The following is a 23,423-nucleotide window of genomic DNA, read 5'->3' as shown; positions in this document are numbered from 1 at the left end:
TCGGGGGGAGGCGAACGGAACGTCACAAGGCCCGTGTCTTCGGAATGTTATCCATCATTAGGTCTGGGGTATGAACTGAAGTTGAGTTTACTAAGGGAACTAGGGCTAAATTTCATTGTGGCGAAGAAACGTTTTGGTGGTATGTTGTTTAACTTGCCTCGAATTAAGAGACATTTACAAGAATTGGATCAGTAAAAGCAGAACTAGAAGCGGGGTTCGTGCTTCCGCGAACTCGATTGGCTAGTTCAGAGGACAAAGACGTAGGACATTCAAGATGTACAGACGAGACCTACAGCGAAGGCAAAAGCCCAAAATTAGACAGAACCCTCAACATGTCTAACATTTCTGGACATTTTACCTTCAGTTCCTTCAAATGAGTTACCCACCCTAGTCGTTGGTCTAATCACATTCCTAGGAATTTAACCCGTGTGCATGCCTCAACTGGTTCACCATGTAAATATAGTTGAGGGTCAACATCTCCTCTCAACTTCGAAAAGCAAATGCATTTTGTTTTTTCTGGAGAAAATGTGAATCCAATAGATTTATACCATGATTCTAAGCGGGTTATTGTGTTTTGAAGCACCCTCTCACCAGGAGCTAACATTTTACATGCTACATAAATAGAAAAATCATCTAGAAATAAAGAACACGTAACTGGTTTTCACATGTAGTTTGTAATATTACTTATAGCTATGTCAAACAAAGTAACACTTAGGACACTTCTGGGTACTCCGTTTTCCAGAACTATGTAATTAATAGACTATCTACCCTGGCAGAAACCGCACTGTTCTGGGGCAATTAGAACATTTCTCTCAAGGCACCACACTAGATGATGGTTTAGCATTCATTCCACTACCTTGCAAAGGGTACTTACTGGTCAAGGACAGGACGAAAACTTGTGGGGCATGATTAATCTTTGCCAGGTTTCAGTATGGGAATAACCAGTGAGTGCTTCTGACCAAGAATCTGGAAACACCTGGTCAGAGTAAATTTTATTACAGATACACAAAATTTTCATAGTGCACTATCTGGGAGATGTGATAACATACTGAATCTGATATTATCATTTCCAGGGGAAGTGTCTAGAGAATTATTCAGGGTATACCTTATTTCATTATAAGAAAAGGGTACGTTTAATCCATTTTGCGAGTCTCCAATTACCAACAGAATATGTTCTACCCACAATTTATATCTCACAAAGTCAGGTCAGTATGATATGTAAGTGAAACTGCCCCAAACAATCTTTCAAATGTGGTAACTATATCAACTAGCACAGTAATAAAGTTTTCACCATTTTCCAGTCCAACTGGCTGGAGTGGCTGTACCGATCCACACATGGTTTGATCCACACATGTTGTATATACAACAGATGATGGTATTATACAAGAAAATGATTTGATATAATTCATCCAAGAATTCCGTTTAGCTCACCTGAACACTCAATGGCAAATAGCTCTCACATTGCAGAAGGTCCTGAGTAATTCAGCTGTCGGTCTTAGATTAAAATGATATAAAGCCCTACATCGATCCCTTAGTGTGCGCCTGCAGTCCTCATCCCATCAAGGAACAACAGGCTGCCTTGGCTTCCCAGATGTTAAAGGGATGAATTTATTGGTGCTAATTGAAAATCTGGTGTTTAAACTTGGAAGCTGGTGGATTGCGCTACTCCTTTTGTCAAACTGCCCAAAGGAATCCTTGTATCCAATCCAGTCCACTTTCTGAACCAACCATCCGCATGGCTGACTCTGAGGCAAATCCCTATTACTGACTGAGATTACAATTGGTCTACGATCGCTTCCAAAGAAGTTTTTGGAAACGCACCAGGAAAGATGTCGGAATAAGGCTGCTGAACATAGGGGCAGATCAATGCATGAAGATGTACCAGATGAAGATCAAAAATAAAAGAGAAACACTGACTGTAGGAAAAAAGAATGTTGTGAGTAAAACACTAGTAAAGTAAAACCTGATAAAGGTTTATGCTTTGCACCTACAAGCTATGTTTAATGAAAAACTTTGTTAAGGCAATGCATCAAGATGGGGCAGGATTTCACTGTTTTACAAAAAAAAGTTCTGTAATGTAAGTGATGCTAAAATAATGGAAGGTGTATTTGTTGGACCACAAATAAGAAAATAATGAATGATGTTGAATTTGAAGACAGTTTCAATGACTGTGAGGCTGCTGAGAGGAAATCTTTTAAAATGGCTGTTAATTCCTTGGAAACCATAATACAGATAACAACAAAGAACTTATAACTGAACTCCTTAGAAACAATAAAGAACTTGGATGTATAATGTAACTAAAAATTCCCTTCTTACTCTCATCCAGGTTTTTTTCCCCCCAATCTTGGAGCTGTGAGTGGCAAACATAGAGAACACTTCACTAGGAAATATCCACCAAGGAAAATGGAAATCAAGAATGTTGGCTGATTATTGCTGGAATCTTAAAACTGATGTACCTACAGCAAAATACACCAAAAAATTCAAAAGAAAATTTTAGTCATGTAGAAACTGCATATTGTTTGTTATACTACCATCACAACCCTTTTTCTTACAATAAAAAATGGCAATTACAAAAAACTATGCCTTATAGAAAAAAACCACTTACATATTTGAAATCACCATCAAAAATACTATGAGATTCAGCTATTAACATCCTTGCCACAAACAAATCAAAATTTTGTTGTAAAGTGTAATCAATGTAATTTATTGTACAAACCTTGCTTCGGGTATATTGATCAGCAAATGCATTGTACTTTAATGTGCTGGATACATTAATAAGGAGATCTTGATCAAAGGTTAGATATTTATTTATTTGATTTAAATTATATTTATGTTTATGTTAATTCATAATTTACGTCAATAGTTATACAATATTTACACTGAACTCTATAATTATTTACATTATACTAACACACATTAGATTAAGCTATTTTATGAGTAAATAGTTATTCAAATATGTTAAATGTTCACTCACTGAATAATTCAGAAAAACTAACTTAGTAACGACAATTCAGAAAAACTAACTTAGTAACGACCAAGTTCTTTAGTAATTATCTTTTTCGAATATGAAGATAGCTATGAGATTTACACAGCTATAAGCATAATTAAAAATAAGTACACTTGATATCATGTCTGAACAATTATAATTATATTCATAAATTAAGTTAACTATTCAAAACACTCACAATATTCAAGATATTAAAAATACACCACCAATACTCCTTGAATATAGTCAAATCTACCTCTATTGCATGTAAATGTAAACAGAACATACACATCTACACAAAAGAAACTTTTACTTATAATTAATACAAACTTTATCATGAGAAAATACATCTGTGGCTCCCAGGTTCAAATCCTAGTCAGGCATGGCATTTTTTGTATGCTACAAAAATTATATTTCCATATTGTTTCAATTCAATTTCCATTTATAAGCTTCTGTGGTGAATTAATTCATCAAGCAAAAAAAAAAAAAAATACATAATAAATAAAAAAAGAAGTATATTGGGATTTTAAAGCTTTTTAGTAACTCTTAACTTTGACTTTAAAGTAATGAATCCCAACTCCTAGTTTTTCTTATAAGTGTTTATAAAACCCAAAAGAAAAAGATTATATGAATCAGATCGAGTGACCTTATAGGCCCTCACACAAGCTCTGAAAAAGGGTCTATGCAGACCCATACAGTGGTTAGAGAAAACATCATTCAACCCATTCAGTACAGTGTTATCCCAGAAAAGCTATGCATAATCTTGTTGCTAAATAAAATTTTCTGGTCTACCTTGCAGTTGAAGAAAAAGCTGTGTATACAACAATCTGACCAAAAACTCCTATTACGCTTACTTCAGTGAAAAAATGGCCCGTAAACTTGCTGTCTGAATATTGTACAAAAAACATTTCATTTTCGAAAGTCCCTTTGCACTGTAAGAGTTCATAGGAGATTTCCTGACACCCTTGGAGTTATGCGTTAATTTTCCTCTATGATGAAATGTTGACTCATCACCAAATACAATATGATCAACAAGGTCATCTTCAAACAGCAATATTTCAATCACAAAGACTTTAGAACCTATAAATGATATGGTTACATATGTAGGCGTTTCCTAAAAACATTCTGTACTGTCACCACCAGCATTGCTGTTCGCAGCTGGCCTTCCTAACAGATTTTTTAGACTACACAGGAAATGTCCCTTACACATTCAACCTTTTCTTCAGACAGTCTCAGTCATCCCATACTCTTCCGTTTACCACAAAAATCTGGTTGTTTCTAACTAATTATGCCATCAACTAACATTATCACTTAGCAAATAAAATTAAACTTTCTACGGAACCCACACTGAACTGCAATATGATTCACATTTAGCAAACTGCAAAACACAGAAGTGTTCTGCTCAGGAGTCGCTATCTTTACTAGTGCCGCTGTCAAGATAACAAATCAATAAATGGTCATGCATACAACTAAAACAGTCCTTTAATTAAGCCTTAAATCTCACCCAAAAGACAAAACAAATGCAAACTCTTATTTTTTTTTTAAATGTTACAACGCTACAAAACCCATTTTGTTGCTTTTTCTTCAGAGCCAAATACACTGTTATATATAGATAGGCATGCTGAGCCCTCTGAAATGTAACTAATAATCAGGACTATATACAACATTTACACTCTATTCACCACAGCAAACTGGTCATCCCAATATATAGTGAACACATTGGGATACTTAGAGAAAGCAACTCTGGTTGACACCTTTCATACGACAGATGCTTTTCATTCGTCACAACCATAAAAAAAAACAGATACAAATAAATTATACAGCAAAAAATTAATGTACTCCTTTTTATCAAGAATATCAAGAAAGAAGCCAATGCTCTCTACTAATGCCTCTACTAAGCTCAAGAGAGATATCCCTTTTAATTTCCTTTCTTAAGTTACACAATGCTTCTTTATAATAGCTACTTGAGTAATGTAATAACTTCAAACTTCTGGTCCGGTATTATTAGAAACGCTGAAAACGAATCTGTTCAAGAATACTACCACAATTAGTACCACTTTATTCACTAATTAAGTGAAAAAATAGCTTCTGCCGATTAAATATAGATTGTTACAACCCATACTATTGCAGTAACTTAAAAGTCATGCTAGTGAGCTACCATCACTACTTTTCTTAATTACTTTTTTTTACCTCTTTTTGTTGTAATTTTTCAACAAAATCATAAACTAATAAAACAGTAGGAAAACCAGTTTCCTTTACAAAAAGTTTAAAATTTTCCAGAACAATAGTTCTAAATCTAAAGCCTATATGACAAGTAGTTCAAAACATATTTCTATTTTTTGTCATTCTTAAGATTTTTTATCATCACTATTGTACATTCTCACATCCTTATTTTTAAACATATAGATATATTATGAAGTATAACTATAATGCAATGTGTTACTGTTATAACAAGTACTTTAAAACTATTAAATAGTACCTAAGGCAGTACTAATGCAACTGATCTAGTTGAACTTAAGATACTTAATAACAACACTGTAGCTTCTCTAGTCAGTGACTAATATTTTATATCACAAAATATAAAATGACTATCCTAGTCACACCCTAGATGATACTTTTTCCACTGTATCAAATATTTGTAAGTCAAAATGTGTCTTCAGAAAATAAAGCAGATGTATACAGAAGACACTTGAAAAAGAGGGCAGGAAAGTGTTAATGCTAAACACAGTGTGCTTAGAACTGAGGTTATCATGACTAAGGCCGGTATGCTTAGAGTTAATTATGTAAAACCATTTGCTAAAGCCATTATCAAAAAATAAAACAAAAGATACATTATTCACAAATACTTATGAACTTAATACAGACAAAACAATCTTTTTTTTTTCCTGTTTAGCCTCCTGGAATCGCTCAGGTATTACTTCAGAGGATGAATGGGGATGATATGTATAACTGTAAGTGAAGTGTAGTTTTGTACAGTCTCAGGTCAACCATTTGTGAGATGTGTGGTTAATTGAAACCCAACCACCACGATCTAGTATTCAAAAAAGTAACTGCCTTTACTACGATTTGAATTGGAACTCCCGACTTCAAAATCAGCTGATTTGCAAAGACCACCACTAGACCAACCTGGCAGGTTAGACAAAACAATCTGTCTAAACAAAACTGCACTGACATACAATCTTAAGGTGTTAATTTAAACAAGTTTGTATAATAAAACACTCCAATAAGCAATTTCATAAAATATAGGTAAAAAATCTGGTCAATGTAAAATGAATAAAACAATTTTATACAAAAAGTCAAAACTGGCTGCTATAAAGGTGAAATTCCATTTTTTACTAGGTGAGCTGTGAGCAAAGCTATAGTTGCATTTGAGGTTTAATCAATTTTATAAGAAAAAATATTGTTACGTTACAGTAATAACGACAGAAATACCACCTACTTCATGATCTTCATTTTTTATGTTACTACTCTTAAAAATGTGACTATGAACAAGAATATACTAATGAACAATAATAACACTGGACTAGAAGTTTGAAGTTATTACATTACTCAAGTATACTTGAGTATATTCTTGTTCATAGTTTAAAAAAAGACTATACAAACTTTCTACTATACTATAAGGTTTATGATTTTGTAACAAGACCGGTGTAGCAGGCCTTAGTAACAGATTCCTACCAATTATTATGAAAGTAATAATTAATAAAATAATTAGAAGAATCCAGAAAGGAACAAAAAAGAGAACCCTTTTTGTAAAAAATAGGTACGTTTTACGATTGTCTTTTTTTATACTGCTCGCTAACACACAATGAACACTTGCTGTATGCTGAGAAGAGACCAGGGTTGGAATTCATGGGATCAAAAACCTCGGTCGACTGTTCACATGCTTCGACTTGGGTCCAGTCCAGCAGGTAAAAATGCTAGCAGTATAAATAGCCCAATAAGACCAGCTAAAAAGAATTCTATTAGAACCATCTGCAAGGCGTTACAGCATCGGTCCCGCAAGAAAGTTCTGCAAGGAGTTCAGCGAGGAGAGGCTGCGAGTTGTGTGGAATCGTGTGGGTTCGACAGAGTTCCGTGAACCAGTCTAGCGAGACGTATGACGACGGTCCAGCACGGAAAGTCACAGGTGAGACATCAGTCCAGCGAGGAGAGTATCCAGTTCGATATGATTAAGGTGATGGATGCCACAAGTAATTCCAGTAACTAAGAAATACTATCGGTAAGTTACAGTAAAACTAAAGTATAAAAGTGAAAGAAATAATGCAATGCGGCTCGTTCAAAAACTGTTAAGGTAGACAACAAAAAGGATTTACAAGTGAATTTAATAAGATTGTTTTTTAATATAAGACTAGTGGTTAAAAAGGGTTAAAACTAGCAGTTTCTTTTGTTAATGGGTCTGAATACCAGTTTTCTATTTACATACGTGGAATAAATTCCGAACAATTATTTATTTTGAACTCTTATCTTGTGTAATCTGTATTTATTACCGACATTACTATCACTATTTGATGTGCAATATTTTGATTGTTATTCTTTGTTGAATACATTACATATTTTTCTCTATTTTTATGTCATGCTTACTGTTTTGATTATGTTATGTTTTATTTCATGTAATTATCATTTACTATTATTATCCTGACTATTATTGTGATTGTAATTACTATATTAATATTTGTGTTCATTAATTGTTTTATTAATATCACTTATTATCATTGTATTTATCAACATTGTTATTACTATTAATTTGCCTGATTGTAATATGAACATTTTAAATCAATAAACTATAATTATATAAATACTCTAACTTAATATCCTGATCGAGCCGTGAAACGACACGACAATATTTTAGAAAACTATACAATAAAAAGTTATTCTAAATTTACTTCAATAATCACATAAAAAATATCATTATACGAAATTAAATAGGTACCATAAATTATCAATGAAGCATAAATTAGTAATTAAATTAGAAAAAATATCATGCACGAACAGTTCTAAACATTAGGTATAACTGAAATAAACAAATTAAAATGTAATAATATTGCCAGTTATTGGAAAGGTTTTTAGAAGGTATATCTTTTCATTACTAATAGATCGAATTCTAGAAAGTTGTTGATGGATGATCAATATGGTTTTCACCTAGGAAGGAGCATGGAAAATGCTATTCCAAAGGTAATGAAAATTGTTTCTTCTAGTGGGTCTGAGTATCTCTTCGGTATCTTTTTGGAGATATCAGGGGCTTTCAGGGGCACATCTCAGAGGGGTTGCCTTCTGCCCCGTTTCAGCTGCAGAAGCGTGATTGTAAGCAGAAGGTGCCAAATTTGTTATATAGTTATTTCAGCAATTGAGACGTTCTTGGAGATGGCATCTCAGAAGTAGGAAAATTGTTATCTAAAGGTTGCCCACACAGTAGTGTTTTAAGGACCCCAGCTCTGGGTTGTTGAATTCAATTTTTTGTTACGATTGATGTTATCCAGTGGATGCTGCATCATCGTGTATGAGGATGATGGGTTTTGGCTTTTAAGTAGATTCGAGGAATGAGATCGAATTCAGGCCAGCCCAGGCTTGGAAGACACTCCAGATGTGGAGTTTGCAACATAAAATGGCATTTAGCCAGAGAAAACAATGATGATGTTGCTCAAAGGGAAAAACTAGCTGTTACATGACCACCTCATGTATCAATGGCAGGTCAACGAATTAGGTACATACTGCTTGCAGAAGTACCCAGGTGTTATCCTTGTTGAGAATCTTCAATTCAGGAAGCACTTTCAATATCCTACCAAAAAAGCAGTAGAGGCTTCTGCTTTCTTCTGTGTTCAGAGAGCAGTTCACTCGGATTGGGGGCTTAATTTCAAAACCATGTGTGTTCTATATATGGGTGTATGCAAAGCTATAATGCTGTATGCTGCACCTGTCTGCGCTCATCGAATGAGGTACAAATGTTATATTTTGTTGAGAACGCTGCTCTCCTATTGTTAACTGTGATTGGTGCCTACAGGACTGTCTCTCGATCGGTTATCCTTGTTATTTCTGTCATTAAACCCATTGATAGCCCTGCGACTGACTGCCAATTACTTTATTATGTTAAGAAGGTAGGCCAACTTACCTCTGGGTGCTTAAAAGAAACAGTTGACCAAAGTTTCCATTTATGACAGGTAAAATGGACTGAATCAATGGATAGCTTTTACATGCACAGTATTTTTCCTGATGTGAGAAATGTGCAGATAGTTAGGTGGATTTCCCCTAATTGGTATATTTTTTTCTGGACATGGTGCTTTCCCAGATAGGTTGGCCAGATTTGGTTCAACTCTGGCTTGTGTCAAGAGTGTAAGGCCACTGATGATGTGCACATTGTCTTATGTATCTGTACCAGGTATGTACCAAAATGTACCAAAGTGGCAAAAAAACTTACAAGGCTCAATTTTGGTTTTGATGTGCAAGTTAATTGTAAAAACCAAAGGGAATGGAACGTAGTTGCTGGCTTCCTTAGATTCTTAGCCCTGCGGAGGATGGCTGAGAATATGTGACACTATTATAGATGTATAGATAGAATAGCAACCTGGGTGGCTAGGGGCCTGCCTGGGTGCTTACTTTGCTAAGATTGGCATTTTAGGCATCAAGCCCTAGCTCGCTGAGATATTTGATGTTAGGATGAGAGTGGATATGTGGAGAAAATTGTGATGAAGTTGCAATATAGGAGGGTGTAGGCATTGACCTCGCTCCTGAAAGCAGACTGGAGGAGAGACACATAGGGTATGTTTTCATTAGAGGTTTATTAAATTTGTGAATCTGTTTTTTGATTTTTAAGTAAATCAAAGGGACTTTGAGTAAATTGAATTGGAAGACACATTGTTGTTGTTGCAATCAATACTTGTTTTGTTGTTATAAGAATAGTATTTTTGATATTTAAAGAATCAATCAAGTAATGAAGGAGTGCATAGTCACACAAGTTAGATTAAGTTATAACTGAAGTTAGATATAGGAAGAGGTTTTGTGTGAAACCTTAAGTGTTAGAGGAAGGCACACGGATCGTGCTTCCATAAATCAGTTAATTTGATAGTTGAGGGTAGTAACTTATAGCAGATGGCCATGGTTTAACCCAACGGGTTGGTCTAGTGGTGAACGTGTCTTCCCAAATCAGCTGATTTGGAAGTCGAGAGTTCCAGTGTTCAAGTCCTAGTAAAATCAGTTATTTTTACATGGATTTTAATACCAGATCTTGCATACTGGTGTTCTTTGTGGTTGGGTTTCAATTAACCACACATCTTAGGAATGGTCAAACTGATATTGTACAAGACTAGACTTCATTGACATTCATACATAACATCCTCATTTATCCTCTAAATATTATCTGAACGGTAATTACCAGAGGCTAAACACAAAAAGAAAGAAAGGTGGTCATGGTTTGAAGAGACCATATGAAGACAATAGTAAGGTATGTAAATATACTGATGGAAATGTCTGCCAAGACATTTGCATCGGTGGCATCCTGACAAAGGTTAAACTGATGATTATATTGTTATTAAGTTTAAAGGATTTAAAAGCTGACCTCCTCCTCCTCCTCCGGTAAAGTTCATCAGGGCAAGGAACAGAGGGAGTGGATTGGTAACAGGATAGTCACAAGGCAGGAGTCTTCCCCTACAGGCAATTAGGATGCATTTATTTACAATAAACATGCTAAAATTCTCCATCTACAAGGGATACCAACCACACAATCTCAGTTCAATTAAAATAAACATGAAATAAAGTTACACATATTACTAACTATGCTCTAAAAAAGACAGTCGGAAACCTGAGAAGGAAAATTAAAAATCTAGACCACAACGCATTAAGTGATCCTACATAAGGTTTCAGTTGAAATTATGTGACACAATACAACACTGATCTTTTTTATAACATAATACACAATATTATAGAATTTATGCCTTTTCAGTAAATTGAAGTAAATCAAACATATAACATTGTAAATTTAATATCATAGTTCACCATCAGTAATAAACCATCTAAATAATAAAACATTAAAATAAATAAAAAAATTGTTAAATAAATGTATAAAATTAATTTTAGTCAAAGAAATTAATGAAATTAAAATAAAATAAATGTGAGATTAATGCTGATAAAGAAGTTACCATAATTGAAATTGAAAACAAAATAAACTGTTAAGTAGAAACTCAAATATGTGACTGTACTGCTGAATTTTGACATAAAACTTTGTACACTTTGACTCATAATCTAAGAATTCCAACTAAACCAAGCAAAACTAACTAAGCAATAAAAGATTGCACTTAATAATGGAAAAGCTCCAATTTCATACCTAAATGAAGCTACTATTCTACCAACATTAAAATCACAAACTTTATGTCCCTTTTTCTTAGAAACTACTTAAGCTAGCCACTTACAATTTTTTGTTCCTATTTTATGTATTATTTTTTACATACTGTAACTGAAATCTATAAATTTTGGTTTTTTGGTTTTTTTTTAAATATTCTGTTAATTTTTAATTTTTTCAATCGTAATTCTTTTTAGATTTTTAATTTTTAAAACAGCTAATGTATAATATTTTTGAAAAGTATTAGCTCCACACAATTTCTGTTACATACAGAAGTATAAAAAAAATTCTAACTAATCACTTCAGTAGATTTCTAGAAAAAAGGAACATTTCTCTAGAAAAAGGAAATTGAAAAAATTAAATTTTCAGAAAAATGCAACTGAAGACAAACTTGAGTTATAATTACCTTTTTTGTATCAACCTGATGCATATGAAGGGCCAGCTAGAGTATCCTTAGCTTCCTGTTAACTTTTAGTATTCTCTTAGTAGTTTTTGTTCTTTAAGATGCCAGTCCTCGAAATTCATCAACCGCTTTCTCTGCTTTAAGTATACATTCCATGTCAAGTTGCTTCATCATCTCAACGCAATTCCTTCCGGTTTTAGCCCAATCTCTTGAAATACCACAATAGTAATAGATAGTATTTACAATACTATCCTCATTAAAGCTGCAAATTGCATCAACAACACCAAACTCAAGAGATTTTAGTGCAACAAATGTTACTTTTGGTAGTCACCAAATAACATAATTTACAAATTCATTCGGATTCTGAGTTTTTTTTAAGCAAACACTTTTTTAATCGTCAGTTAAATCTCTGAATACAAATTTAATTGCTTACATAACAGTGCTCTGAATGTGAAAATGTTGATCATGATCATACGTTTCTCATCTCTGTTGAGCTTTTACAAATGTACACCGTGTCTCTGTCTTTTGGACACAGCCCATGTTGTGGATCATCATTAGAAGATTTAACAACAGAAATACATAGCCTAAATATCCTTTTTGATACCTTCAACAGTGTCATTCTTTTTAATAGCTAATCTGTAATATTTTTGTAAGGATAATATTGCTACATCAGTTGATCTAGCACGACCTGAGAGTCTTTCCAAAAGGCAACTTCTGCCCGTACATTTCTGAACATGACCCGTACACTACAGTTTGGTCACAGAACAGGAATCACCAAAAATATTTGGTTCACTGATAACATTAAAAGCTTCTGAATCTCCGTTTCCAAGACATTGTACATTAGCAGATATTGCAAAGACATTTATAGGTAACTTTTACAGCTTCTATCTCCGTCCCTGTGCTAACACCTTCATACTTAGCAATACAGGAATCAGAATGCTGCTACCCTACACCTACAATACTTAGACATTACAAGCTAATTAATCACTTTACCAGTGTCAACATTGATTGCTGTTATGACACCATTCAATGACATGACCGCACTTTTGCCAACTGCAATCCAGTGCAATACATACATAACGGCAGTTACCTTTTATAGTAACACTTGCTTCAATTGCTTTCTCATTGAATTCTTGCACACTTGTTTTACTGCTGCACTAATTACATCAATGTTTTTATTAAATCTAAGAAGGGGATTGGAAGATTCATTATAACACAAAAGTTACTCCCGGTTTGTTGATCTCACCAACAGTGCGAACAGTATAGACTAATCTAACATTTACATCAGCATTATTTTTTGTTATTTATTTCACTGCAAAGGGATGGAGAATATAGTGATTTCTGATAACTACTGTAGTTATTTACACATGAAAAAATAAGCTGTGATGCAAGCTCTTTGTTTATGCCAGTTGAAACTGAAAGCTTTTCATTACAAATTTTGCAAGCTGCTACTTAAGATAGTTTATAATTTTGATTACTTATATCAACAATAATATTTTCAGGGTCTGTACTAAAATTATTATACTTTTCAAAATGTTTAGATAATTTGAAACCTGAAGAACTTAGTTTTTGTTCAGATTTACTGCCGTTAGCCTGACTTTTGTCTTCAACAGGCTTCTTTTTCCCATAATAAATACATTTTCTGAAAACTCACTGTGATCTTGGAATTGTAACTTAGCAATAACTAATATAATACAATATGCACTAGTATAAATAACTGCCTAATCAAATAACTTAAAAATCACAAAAAAAACACATGGTTCAAAACTACACAACAGGTATTTCGTAACCAAACTTTTCATAAAAATACCAGAAACAGATGACTGAAGGGGAGACCCACCGGATTGGTCTAGTGGTGAACACGTCTTTGCAAATTGGCTAATTTCAAAGTCGAGAGTTCCAACGTTCAAATTCTAATAAAGGCAGTTACTTTTATATAGATTTGAATACTAGATCGTGGATACCAGTGTTCTTTGGTGGTTGGGTTTCAGTTAACCACACATCTTGGAAATGGTTGACCTGAGATTGTACAAGACTTCACTTACACTCATACATATCATCGTCTGAAGTAATACCTGACGGTGATTCCTGAAGGCTAAACAGGAAAAAAAGATGATTGAAGGAAAAAATACAGGTTGGCCCTAACAAAAATATCCCTCCAGCAGCGGCAAATTCAAGTTTCATTATACTTATAAATATACAAAGAAAATTTCACAAGTCTGACATCTGGGAAAGTCATCAAGAAAGTAAACATTTTTGTATTAGAGTTAAGATAGAACCATAAATTTAGGCCTTTTTTAAAGCTTAAAGTATAAGAATAGAATAGCCAAAAAAAATCCACAAATTGATTTTTTAACAATTTTTGAGGTACCCAAACCCCTTAACAATTAACACAAAATTCTAAACATATTTATTCCAACATGACACTAATCTGAAAACAGCCTCTGCATAAAAAAAATATCTGCTCATTCACATCAGGCAGTTAAGTCTCATTTTACAATTCAGTCTTGAAAAATATTCCTTTAGCTTCTAAATTTGATTGAAATCAGGATGCAAGCCCAGTGCTGTATGGGAAATGTTCAAAGGTTTCCAAACCCAAACTTAATTTCCTTAGAGTAAATAGATATAATCTTATAAATGAACTGTTCTTGTGTGTTTTTTTTTAACATATGAAGGATTTTTATATTTGTGTTTTTTTTTTAAATTCAGCATAATACTTTGGCTTACAAGAAAAGGCTTTATTATGATATTGCCATTTGAAATAAATTACTGATATTTATATTTATTTAAGTCTAATTAAAATATTTTTTTTACAAAAACAATACTATTCTGTAGATGGAAATCAAATAATACCAATTAAAACATATCTTTGAAACAGTATTTCATGTATTTTCTTATTTTATGTGATTATATTTTAAATAACTAATATGGACTTTAATCACAACTATTTTTATCTTATAATTAGTAGTGTATTCTGTGATACTGCTCTGATCAAATACGATTTCCCTTAACCCATTCAGAAAAAACTGGGACAGTTCCTTTTTTTATTGGTGGAATGACATATCTACTACCCATTTCTTATGTCATCTATTACAATGTAATATTATTTACTGATCAGAGTATATTATTCATTTATGTTTATGAACATAAAAATATTTAGCAGAGTTGGACAGCAAATTATGAACTTTTATTAGCTTAAATGAAATTTTTTATCCATTTGACCTCCATAAAAACTAGAAAAGTCAAGGGATTTAACTTTCTATTTGTCTGAATAATCATGAATATTGTTTACATTTTTCACAAATTAGAAATATAGAATTTATTTTAAATTTCTTTCAAAGATATGAATGAAAAACACACATTTTTTTGCTAGCATTTTATAATTTTTTAAGTAAAGAGCACAACAATTCATTATGTAAGCACCACTGCAAAATCTTTTACTTAAAAGTAATAAACTAATCTAAGAATATTTTGTGTTTATTCAACACAAAAGTAAGAAGATTCTATAGCTTTACTCAGCAATACAAAGACTACATAAAAAATTTCTAATTTACTCTATACATTAGTTGGTAGTCATCAAAGAGACAGTTCTATAAACTAGGAGATAATGCAAAAAGAAAACCTTATCTTTTATTGTAAATTCCAAAAATATCAATGAAACAGATAATTTGTCTGCAAATACCTCTAAATACTCACTGATTTGGAAAAAAATTACTAACATGTAAGGTAATAAAAAACAATTGTGAGGGAAAAACAGAAACGGCCTGATTATAACACAACCTAAGGCTGTAAAAATACATTAAAAGTTTTACAATTCTAGTATGTTTTAAATACAAAACATATATTATGACTTATCATACTGGACTTTGATCTTTGAATTAAATTATTTATGTGCAAGTTTTTCAAATATTTTAAATAAGAAGTGGTTATTTAGATATAAAAAATGAATAACTGATTAAGAAACTCACACTACAATAATACTTGAAGACATACGACACTATGAATAATTAAAAAAACAGCTGATGATTTTTTATCCTTTACTAATTAATTAATTACCCTATTAATTTCCCTAATTACCCTAATTTATATTTGTAGCTTTGGGTCAATACATTTGAAGTGTCCCAAAAAAACAGAAGCTGGTTGCTTGACCAATTCAAACAAAATTGACTTATCCACTTGTTCCCTACATGTTTCAGGACCTTAAAACTATTTTTTCTTTTTTTTATTTACACAGTTTATCTGTGGCGACCATTTTTGTTACGGTGCGCACACCTATTTTTTTTATTGTAAGGGTTTACGGAAAAAACCCTAACTAAAAAACTATTGGTCCTGGAAGAATGAAACAAAAAGCAATTTATTCATATTTTCTCAAGATAAAAGAATGGCCCAGTGGTTTATTTACCTATCTCTCTTCTTTCTATAAGAAAATTACCAATAAAGATGAACATGAAAAATGGTGAAATTTCATTTTTGGTCATTTTTTTTCAAGCGGCAGGGATGGTATACACAGTTTGAAATACTTTTTTATATGTAGATATATGTTAGCAGTTTTACCATAAATAATATTAATGGTGATATACTTAACCCTAAAATGAAAACTAATTTTTTCTTAAATTCAAAATTTAAATAACTCAAAAGGGGCTGGTGATAAAAATCTCAAACTTGTATAACTTACAGTGTTTTTGTAGATGTGTATGGCAAATAAAAACATTTCTTGTATATGTAATAATAAAAATGTTATAACCTCTCAAAAATCATAAAAAACCTGTTAAAAGTGATACCATTTTGACTCTCTAAATAAGTGCTCCAAGGGGCTTCTTGTCTTCTTTTCACTTTACATTTTTTATATATTTCATCTTTGCCCTATCAGCTGTCACCCACTGTTTGTAGATTATTGTATCTGGCAACACATCATACTCTTCAGAAAAGTAGAGCATGTCAAACACTGCCTGCTTACATAGCCATTTAGTGCACACATTCATCATACAGTTGTAGTTATCCTAGTCACAAACAAAGATGTCTACTAAGTCCTTATAATCAACATTAAGTTTGGGACCATCAATCATGAGTTTGATGTTCTAGTGATGGGAACAGACACAAAGTGTATGAGTCTCAGATGTACCAGCCAAGTTACACTATTATGGATGGAGTTCGCAGAACTTTGAGCTTTCAATTTTTCCTCAGGGTTTTGACATTTAAAAGAGACATACAATTAATTTAAGTTTATCAGAACAAGGTGCTTTTGCTTATGCACTTTAACAACATCAACACATGCGGTAACACAATCCCTTTTACCAGGATACTGCCTGCTATTATTGTCATCTTCATAATATAATACAACTTTTTTAATTGTGTCATTAATTCCTGTTTTATGTTTTTTATCTAACTCCAGTAGAATGCCTTGCTCATTAACTAACTCTTAGTAAGACTAACCAAACACTCAGACATGTTGAACTCTGATATTATTTTAGATATGGTCCAAGAATGGGGAAGTAAACTGATAATTTTAACCTTACCTTCTTCAGAAGCAAGGGCACATTTTTCTTTTAGTTTTAAAATAAGATTATCATATTCATGTGAAGAAGATTGGGCTGGATTTTCATTTTCAGAAAGTTTTGAATCAAAACACAATTCAAGATTCTTCTTTAATTTTTCAGACACCTTATTTATTTTAAATGTTAATGCTGATGGCCTTTAATCTATGCTTAATTTTTTCAATTCTGATGGAGGTAATACACCCAAAATGCTACAAGCAGCATCCAATTGTATTGTGATGTGGGGCAATGTATTGATTGCTCTTGGTCTTCGCATTCATATAGTTCTTTGTTCTTCTGAGAAAAAATACTTTTGAAATATTTAACACAAAAAGACTTTCCAAGAACTAAATTTAAATCTGAAAAAATGTGTTTTTTAAGAGCTTGCTCTAATGTTATTTCTTTTAAATTTTTATTAACTTTTTTTTATTTGTTTTCAAAGAGTTACAACAGACTGTACATACATACAGGTGACTGAATTTTAACAAAAACTTTTTTTCATGGTATTTACAGACACTACTAACTGATATTTGTATTAACATGTAAGAAAATAAGTTGGTTTTCATCACTAAATTCACAAATTTTAATGTTCTTTTGGCACTGTACCATACACTGTTTTATGACACCCTTCATTCAGATAAATTCCTGTGGAACACTGTTCTTCCATTGTTTTAAGTAAAATTACTTGAAAATAATGTAAAAATTTAACCGATTTTAAAATGTGAAAATATAATATAATTATGTACATCTTATTTATTTAAAAAACACTTCCAAGCGCAGGATGAAATTTGAGACACTCAGTAAAGATGTGAAAAGGTCACTGATTAATGTCAGACTGACCAGTCTGTAACTGCAAAGCTAAATGATGCAATAAGCATAAATGAGCATGTTGCAACATGAATTTTCCTGATGACTGGAAATGATTTCAAGCGCCTGTTATAATATGAACACTGCTGATGAATGGTTCAAACAAGTCTATTTCAACTATAGTAATAAGTATAAAAATTAAAGTGCCAAGAAGACAAGAAACCCCCTTGGAGCACTTATTTAGCAAGTCAAAATGGTATCGCTTCAAACAGGTTTTTCATGATTTTTGAGAGGTTATAACTTTTTTATTAGTACAATACACAAGAAACGTTTTTATTTGCCATAAACATATACAAAAATACTGTAAGTTTTGCAAATTTGAGATTTTTATCACCAGCCCCATGGAGTTATTTAAAGCTAAAATTTGAATTTTAAAAAATATTAGTTTTCAAAAATTCATAAAAATTTAGGGGTAAGTATATCACCATTAATACTATTTACGGTAAAACTACTAAATATATCTACATATAAAAAAGTATTTCAAATTGTGTATGCCATCAGTACCTCTTGAAAAACTTATATAAAGTGAAATTTCACCGCTTTTCCTTGTTCCATTTTATTGGTAATTTTCTCATAGAAAGAAGAGAAATGGGGAAATAAGCCACTGGATCAATCTTTTACCTTGAGAAAATATGAATAAATTGCTTTTTGTTTCATCTTTCCAGGACCAATAGTATTTTATTTATGATTTTTTCCATAAACCCTTACAATCAAAAAAATAAGTGTGTTCACCTAACAAAAATGGCCGCCACAGATAAACTGCTTAAATAAAAAATTTAAAAAAAATAGTTTTAAGGTGCTGAGAGAAGTAGGAAACAAGTGGGTAAGTTTCAATTTTCTTTTAATTGGTCAAGCGACCACCCTTGGGTCACTTCAAATGGATTGACCCCTTTATTACTATTTATATGCCAATTTCTTCAACAGAAAATGAAGAAACAAAGTTTATTAATTAAATATGCCAAAGGAGTTAAGTAGAAGATACTAACGTGAGACTGGAGTGCTATAGTAGAAGAATGAGTTAGGAAAATAGTTGAAAAATATGAACTAGGTTATAAAAATACTCATTATTATCAGAGATTGGTTTTACAATAACAAATTAGTTCTTAGCACAAGTAAATCTAATTTTGTAATTTCCTGGATAGTGAAGAAGTGACCTTCTATGTAAAGCATCATAAACACTCATGCTTGTGTAATATTATTTGTGTATGTGAATGTATAAGGAAAACTAATGACACTAAACGTTTAAGCCTAATTATATGTTCTGAATTAAGTTGGAGGCCTCTCATATTAAAATTAAGGAAAGAATTATTATTATACTCATAAAAAAATGGTCAACAAAAATGATTCATTTATATATATAATGTGCTTATTAAATATAAACTTGAATTTGGTATCACATGTTGGGCAGGCATTTCCATCAGTGTGGAAATAGTACAAAAAAGAATAATCAGAATTATGGATTCCAAAAGCAGTTTCAACCCATCTCTTGAAATTTTCAAAAATTGAATATTTTACTCATAAAGAATCTATACATGTACTAAGTATTAAAAGTATTTTTTGTAATTGATCTTAAGACCATAAAATAAATAATGTGTACAATACAAGAAGTATGGATGCAGAAAATACAGAAATCCCAGCTGTATTTAAAGAACGGTTTCAAAAATAAATCTGTCTATTTAGGACCTATAATTTATAACATGTTAGACAGTAGTATAAAACGTATAACTGTTGAAAATATCTCTGTTAAAGAGGTGAAGAAATGAGTTGCCAGTATTCAGGACACTAGCATTTTGTTTTCTATTTAGAATGAATAAAATCAACACAGAATGAATAAAATTAAAACAGTCTTCAAAATTTACAATATCATGGAGGTTTTGTACTTGGTTTTTGTACTGTTGATGAATCGAACCACATACCGCCTTATATGTACTGATTATTATTACGAACTAAGGGACTGTTGGGTCAAACTTTACATTACTTCTTATATTTATCATTATTATGAACTAGGATTGATGAGACAAAGTTTGCATTACTTATATTTAGATTAGCCTTATTTTAAGAATCATTTATGTATTACTACCTACTGGAGCTTACATGTTGCTCTAGGAATTGCAGAAAATGGAACTTTGTAAATTTATTGGTAAAATTATTATTGAAATAAATCTGAAAATGCATTAATATCAGGGGTGCAGATGAAGAATCTTTGCTATTGACGAATTATGAAAGAAATCTACAATAATAAATAAAAATTAAATCAATAAAAAATACAAAATAGTACAAGAAGGCTGATTTTGGAGAGATTTTGAAGAAAATGTTGTAATAACAGAAGAAATATGTAATGGAAAAGGCAGAATAACTAAGCTAGAGAAGGAAAAAATTAATGATCTTAGAGAAGGCTACATGTTATGATCTAAATTTGGCAACTCAAAACAATAACAGTTGAGATATGGCATTCTATCTGAATTACTGCAGCACCTGATTAAAATAGGAGTGAATATGCTTTACACAAAGGTACACAAAATACATGAGAATGAGAAGAACCAGCAAAAACGTGTGATTGGCCGGGCATACTTATTATAAAAAATTAGGCGCAGATACATGTGAGAACTACTAGATATTTACTTTGACATCCCATGAACAAAAATACTTACTAGAATAATTTACGGGTTTTGGAAGTTGTGTTAAATGAAGATAAGTTCAGTTTCAAAAAGAGCATAGGTACAGTGCATTTCAAGCTAAGTTTAGAAGGCAGACTTAAGAAAGAAAGATGTTTCATATATGACATTTTTAAACCTGCAGATGGCATTTTAAAATTTAGAATAAAATGACAAAAAAATTAAAAAACCAGACTTAAACTAAAGTTATTTATTATCTGTTTAATAAAAAACCTAGTAAACAATTACAAGAGTAGATGAAGAACAGTATCCCTGATTTAGAAAGAAGTAAAACAAAGATAGAATAGTCTATTCAAATTGCTATCCAACATTACACAGAAACAATAATGCAACTTTAAGAAAAATTTGATAATGCAGTAGGAATTCTGGGAAATTAAATACAAATATTATAATTTTGATGACATTATTCTTAAGACAGAAAGTAAAAATTAGTTAGAAATACTGAATGAATTTAATACTGAAAAAAGTTCAATGAAAAATTAATTCAAGTAAAACAAAGGTAACAAATTATAACAAAAGTAAAATTAAGAATTACATACTAAGATAGGAAAACACAATATATCAGAAATCGCAGAATTTTGTTATTTAGGTAATAAAAATTTGGTTGAGGTGGAGTGTAGAAACTACGAGGCAACAAAAAAGAAGACATGATTCAAAAACAGATGGACAATGGTGGTTTAAGGGACCTGCCAGCAGACAGAACGCCAGATGAACATGAGGTATTTTCAAACAAAGAATAGAATGCTTTTGATTTCTGTCCAATTAGGCCAGCTTTTATGTAAAAAAAATAAATAAAGTCTTTAGTGTAAATATACATCTAAGAATTAGAACTAAGATTCTTAAAGACAATGTTTTAATTCACTTTATGGTAATGACACACGAACAATAGAATACAATAGCATACAGCCGTTTCCAACTTGGTATTACAGAAGGATTTTAAAACTTCTGAGGGTTAATAAAGTATAAATTTAAAAAGCCTAAATAAATTTATGCATAGCTCAATAAAGAGGTAAACTAGGTTAGGGTAGGAGGGTCTTACAGGTGTAATAACAAATAGAGGGAAGTGTACAAGATACAAGATATATCTAGTAACAAAAACGTATAATTTAGGATGAGTAACGTAGTAATTATGTTGAGTTTAAAGAAGAGTATAGAACAAGGCATCAAAACTGCCATTCTCTGAGAAGTCCAAAAGAATTACTATTACACATTTGAACAATTTTTAATTATAGCCGATTTACTGACATCTGAAGTAAGAACAAAAAAACTCCTTTTTTTTCTTAAGTAACCATTTTCCTAAATTTACTTCCAATAATCAGGATGGGTACCAATTTCACTGAATACAGATTTATCAGTGAAATAAACAATTTTTTTTACTATGATGAAAATATAATCCTGCTAAAAAATAAATCTCCAAAGTATCACTTAAAACAGTCATAAAAGATGCAAAATAGAGACCTTATTTAGAAGAAAAAATACAAAGAAACAAAACTTTAGTATTTTTCATACACCACAAAAATAATTAAAAAGATAGTTTGTTCGCTTAACATCACGGCACGGTATTATCTAACATTACCCAATTTGATAGTAATTAAACACAAAGTAACTGCGTCTAATTTCTGCGAAGTAAACATACTATCAATGTACACGTGTATGACTACGTAAGTTCTTAAAATTAAATAAATGTATAATTTTTTAACTTCCAGAAAAAAAGCAATATATTGTTGTTTTTTACGTTGTTACAAGAAGGTGTACAAGATGACAGATTACTTAAACTGAAATGAAAATCATTGTGTAATTCTAATATTTGAATGTTAATACTGTGCTAGCCATTGAGGTTATTTACCTTGATCTGGAGAGGTAAAATTAGTATGTGATGAACCAGTAGAAGACATGTGCTGTAATATCACTACATCACCATCACGAATTCCATGTTTTTTAATTGACTTTTTATTATCAACAAGAGGTCTTCCATTATGAACAATAACAATTTCTGGTGCAGGAAATCCCGACTCGACTTCACAAAACGCTTTAAAATTTTCTAACTCTAAATCTTCACTTACATCTAGAACAAATAATTCATCTGATAATGTTGACACTGTTACTTTCATTGTACTTTTATATTAACCTGAAAATTTTGGTAACTAAAGTGCTAACAAACGACCGAAACGTGTAAACAACGCGACTGTCCTCTTAACAAATCATCTGCAACTCACTCAGTCAAAAATGGCTGCCACCTTCAGCAACTGTAATTGTATTGTATTATTTTATCAGGAAGAGTACAACATTAAATGGTTCAATCTGAAGTAAATATACTCAACTTTCAATACTATTCTTGTAATAATTGTCTAAGAAAGAAAATAAATTTGCAGCAGTAGCACAATAATAATTTTTTGTAAACTAACTGGAAAATCCAAATAGCAGTAGTTTCTACCGTTGGATGTCTTAATTGTGATTAAGAATTATTTGACCAAATATAAATAATGTAAATTACGTCTTTCTTATAAAAAAAACTGTTTACAATTTCCAAGAATCATAGGATTAAATCTTGATGCACAGTCGGTATCATTATATAATTTTCGTCAGCAAGATTATACGTCACATTTATTGATAATTGACTAGTTAAGAT

General features: G+C 31.7%; 1 protein-coding gene across 5 annotated transcripts in view; it reads right to left on the bottom strand.

The window, feature by feature from the left end:
• The window catches only part of rngo (DNA damage inducible 1 homolog rngo), a 91,439-nt gene extending 68,286 nt beyond the window's left edge, over window positions 1-23,153 (bottom strand). The window contains exon 1 of one of the 5 annotated variants that reach the window (XM_075357400.1): window positions 22,641-23,153. In XM_075357400.1, the coding sequence (XP_075213515.1) occupies window positions 22,641-22,905 (265 nt within the window). In that variant the 5' untranslated portion in view covers window positions 22,906-23,153. Of the gene's footprint in view, window positions 1-22,252; window positions 22,356-22,640 lie in introns of those variants that run through there. The other 4 variants (XM_075357397.1, XM_075357398.1, XM_075357399.1 and 1 more) reach the window with 4 other exon arrangements.
• Between the last annotated feature and the right edge of the window lie 270 nt (window positions 23,154-23,423).

Source organism: Lycorma delicatula, chromosome 2 (assembly GCF_047948215.1).
Source record: "Lycorma delicatula isolate Av1 chromosome 2, ASM4794821v1, whole genome shotgun sequence".
Classification (NCBI taxonomy): Eukaryota; Metazoa; Arthropoda; class Insecta; order Hemiptera; family Fulgoridae; genus Lycorma; species Lycorma delicatula.
Note: the sequence above shows the minus strand (reverse complement) of the source record. Positions and strands in the feature narration are given on the sequence as shown.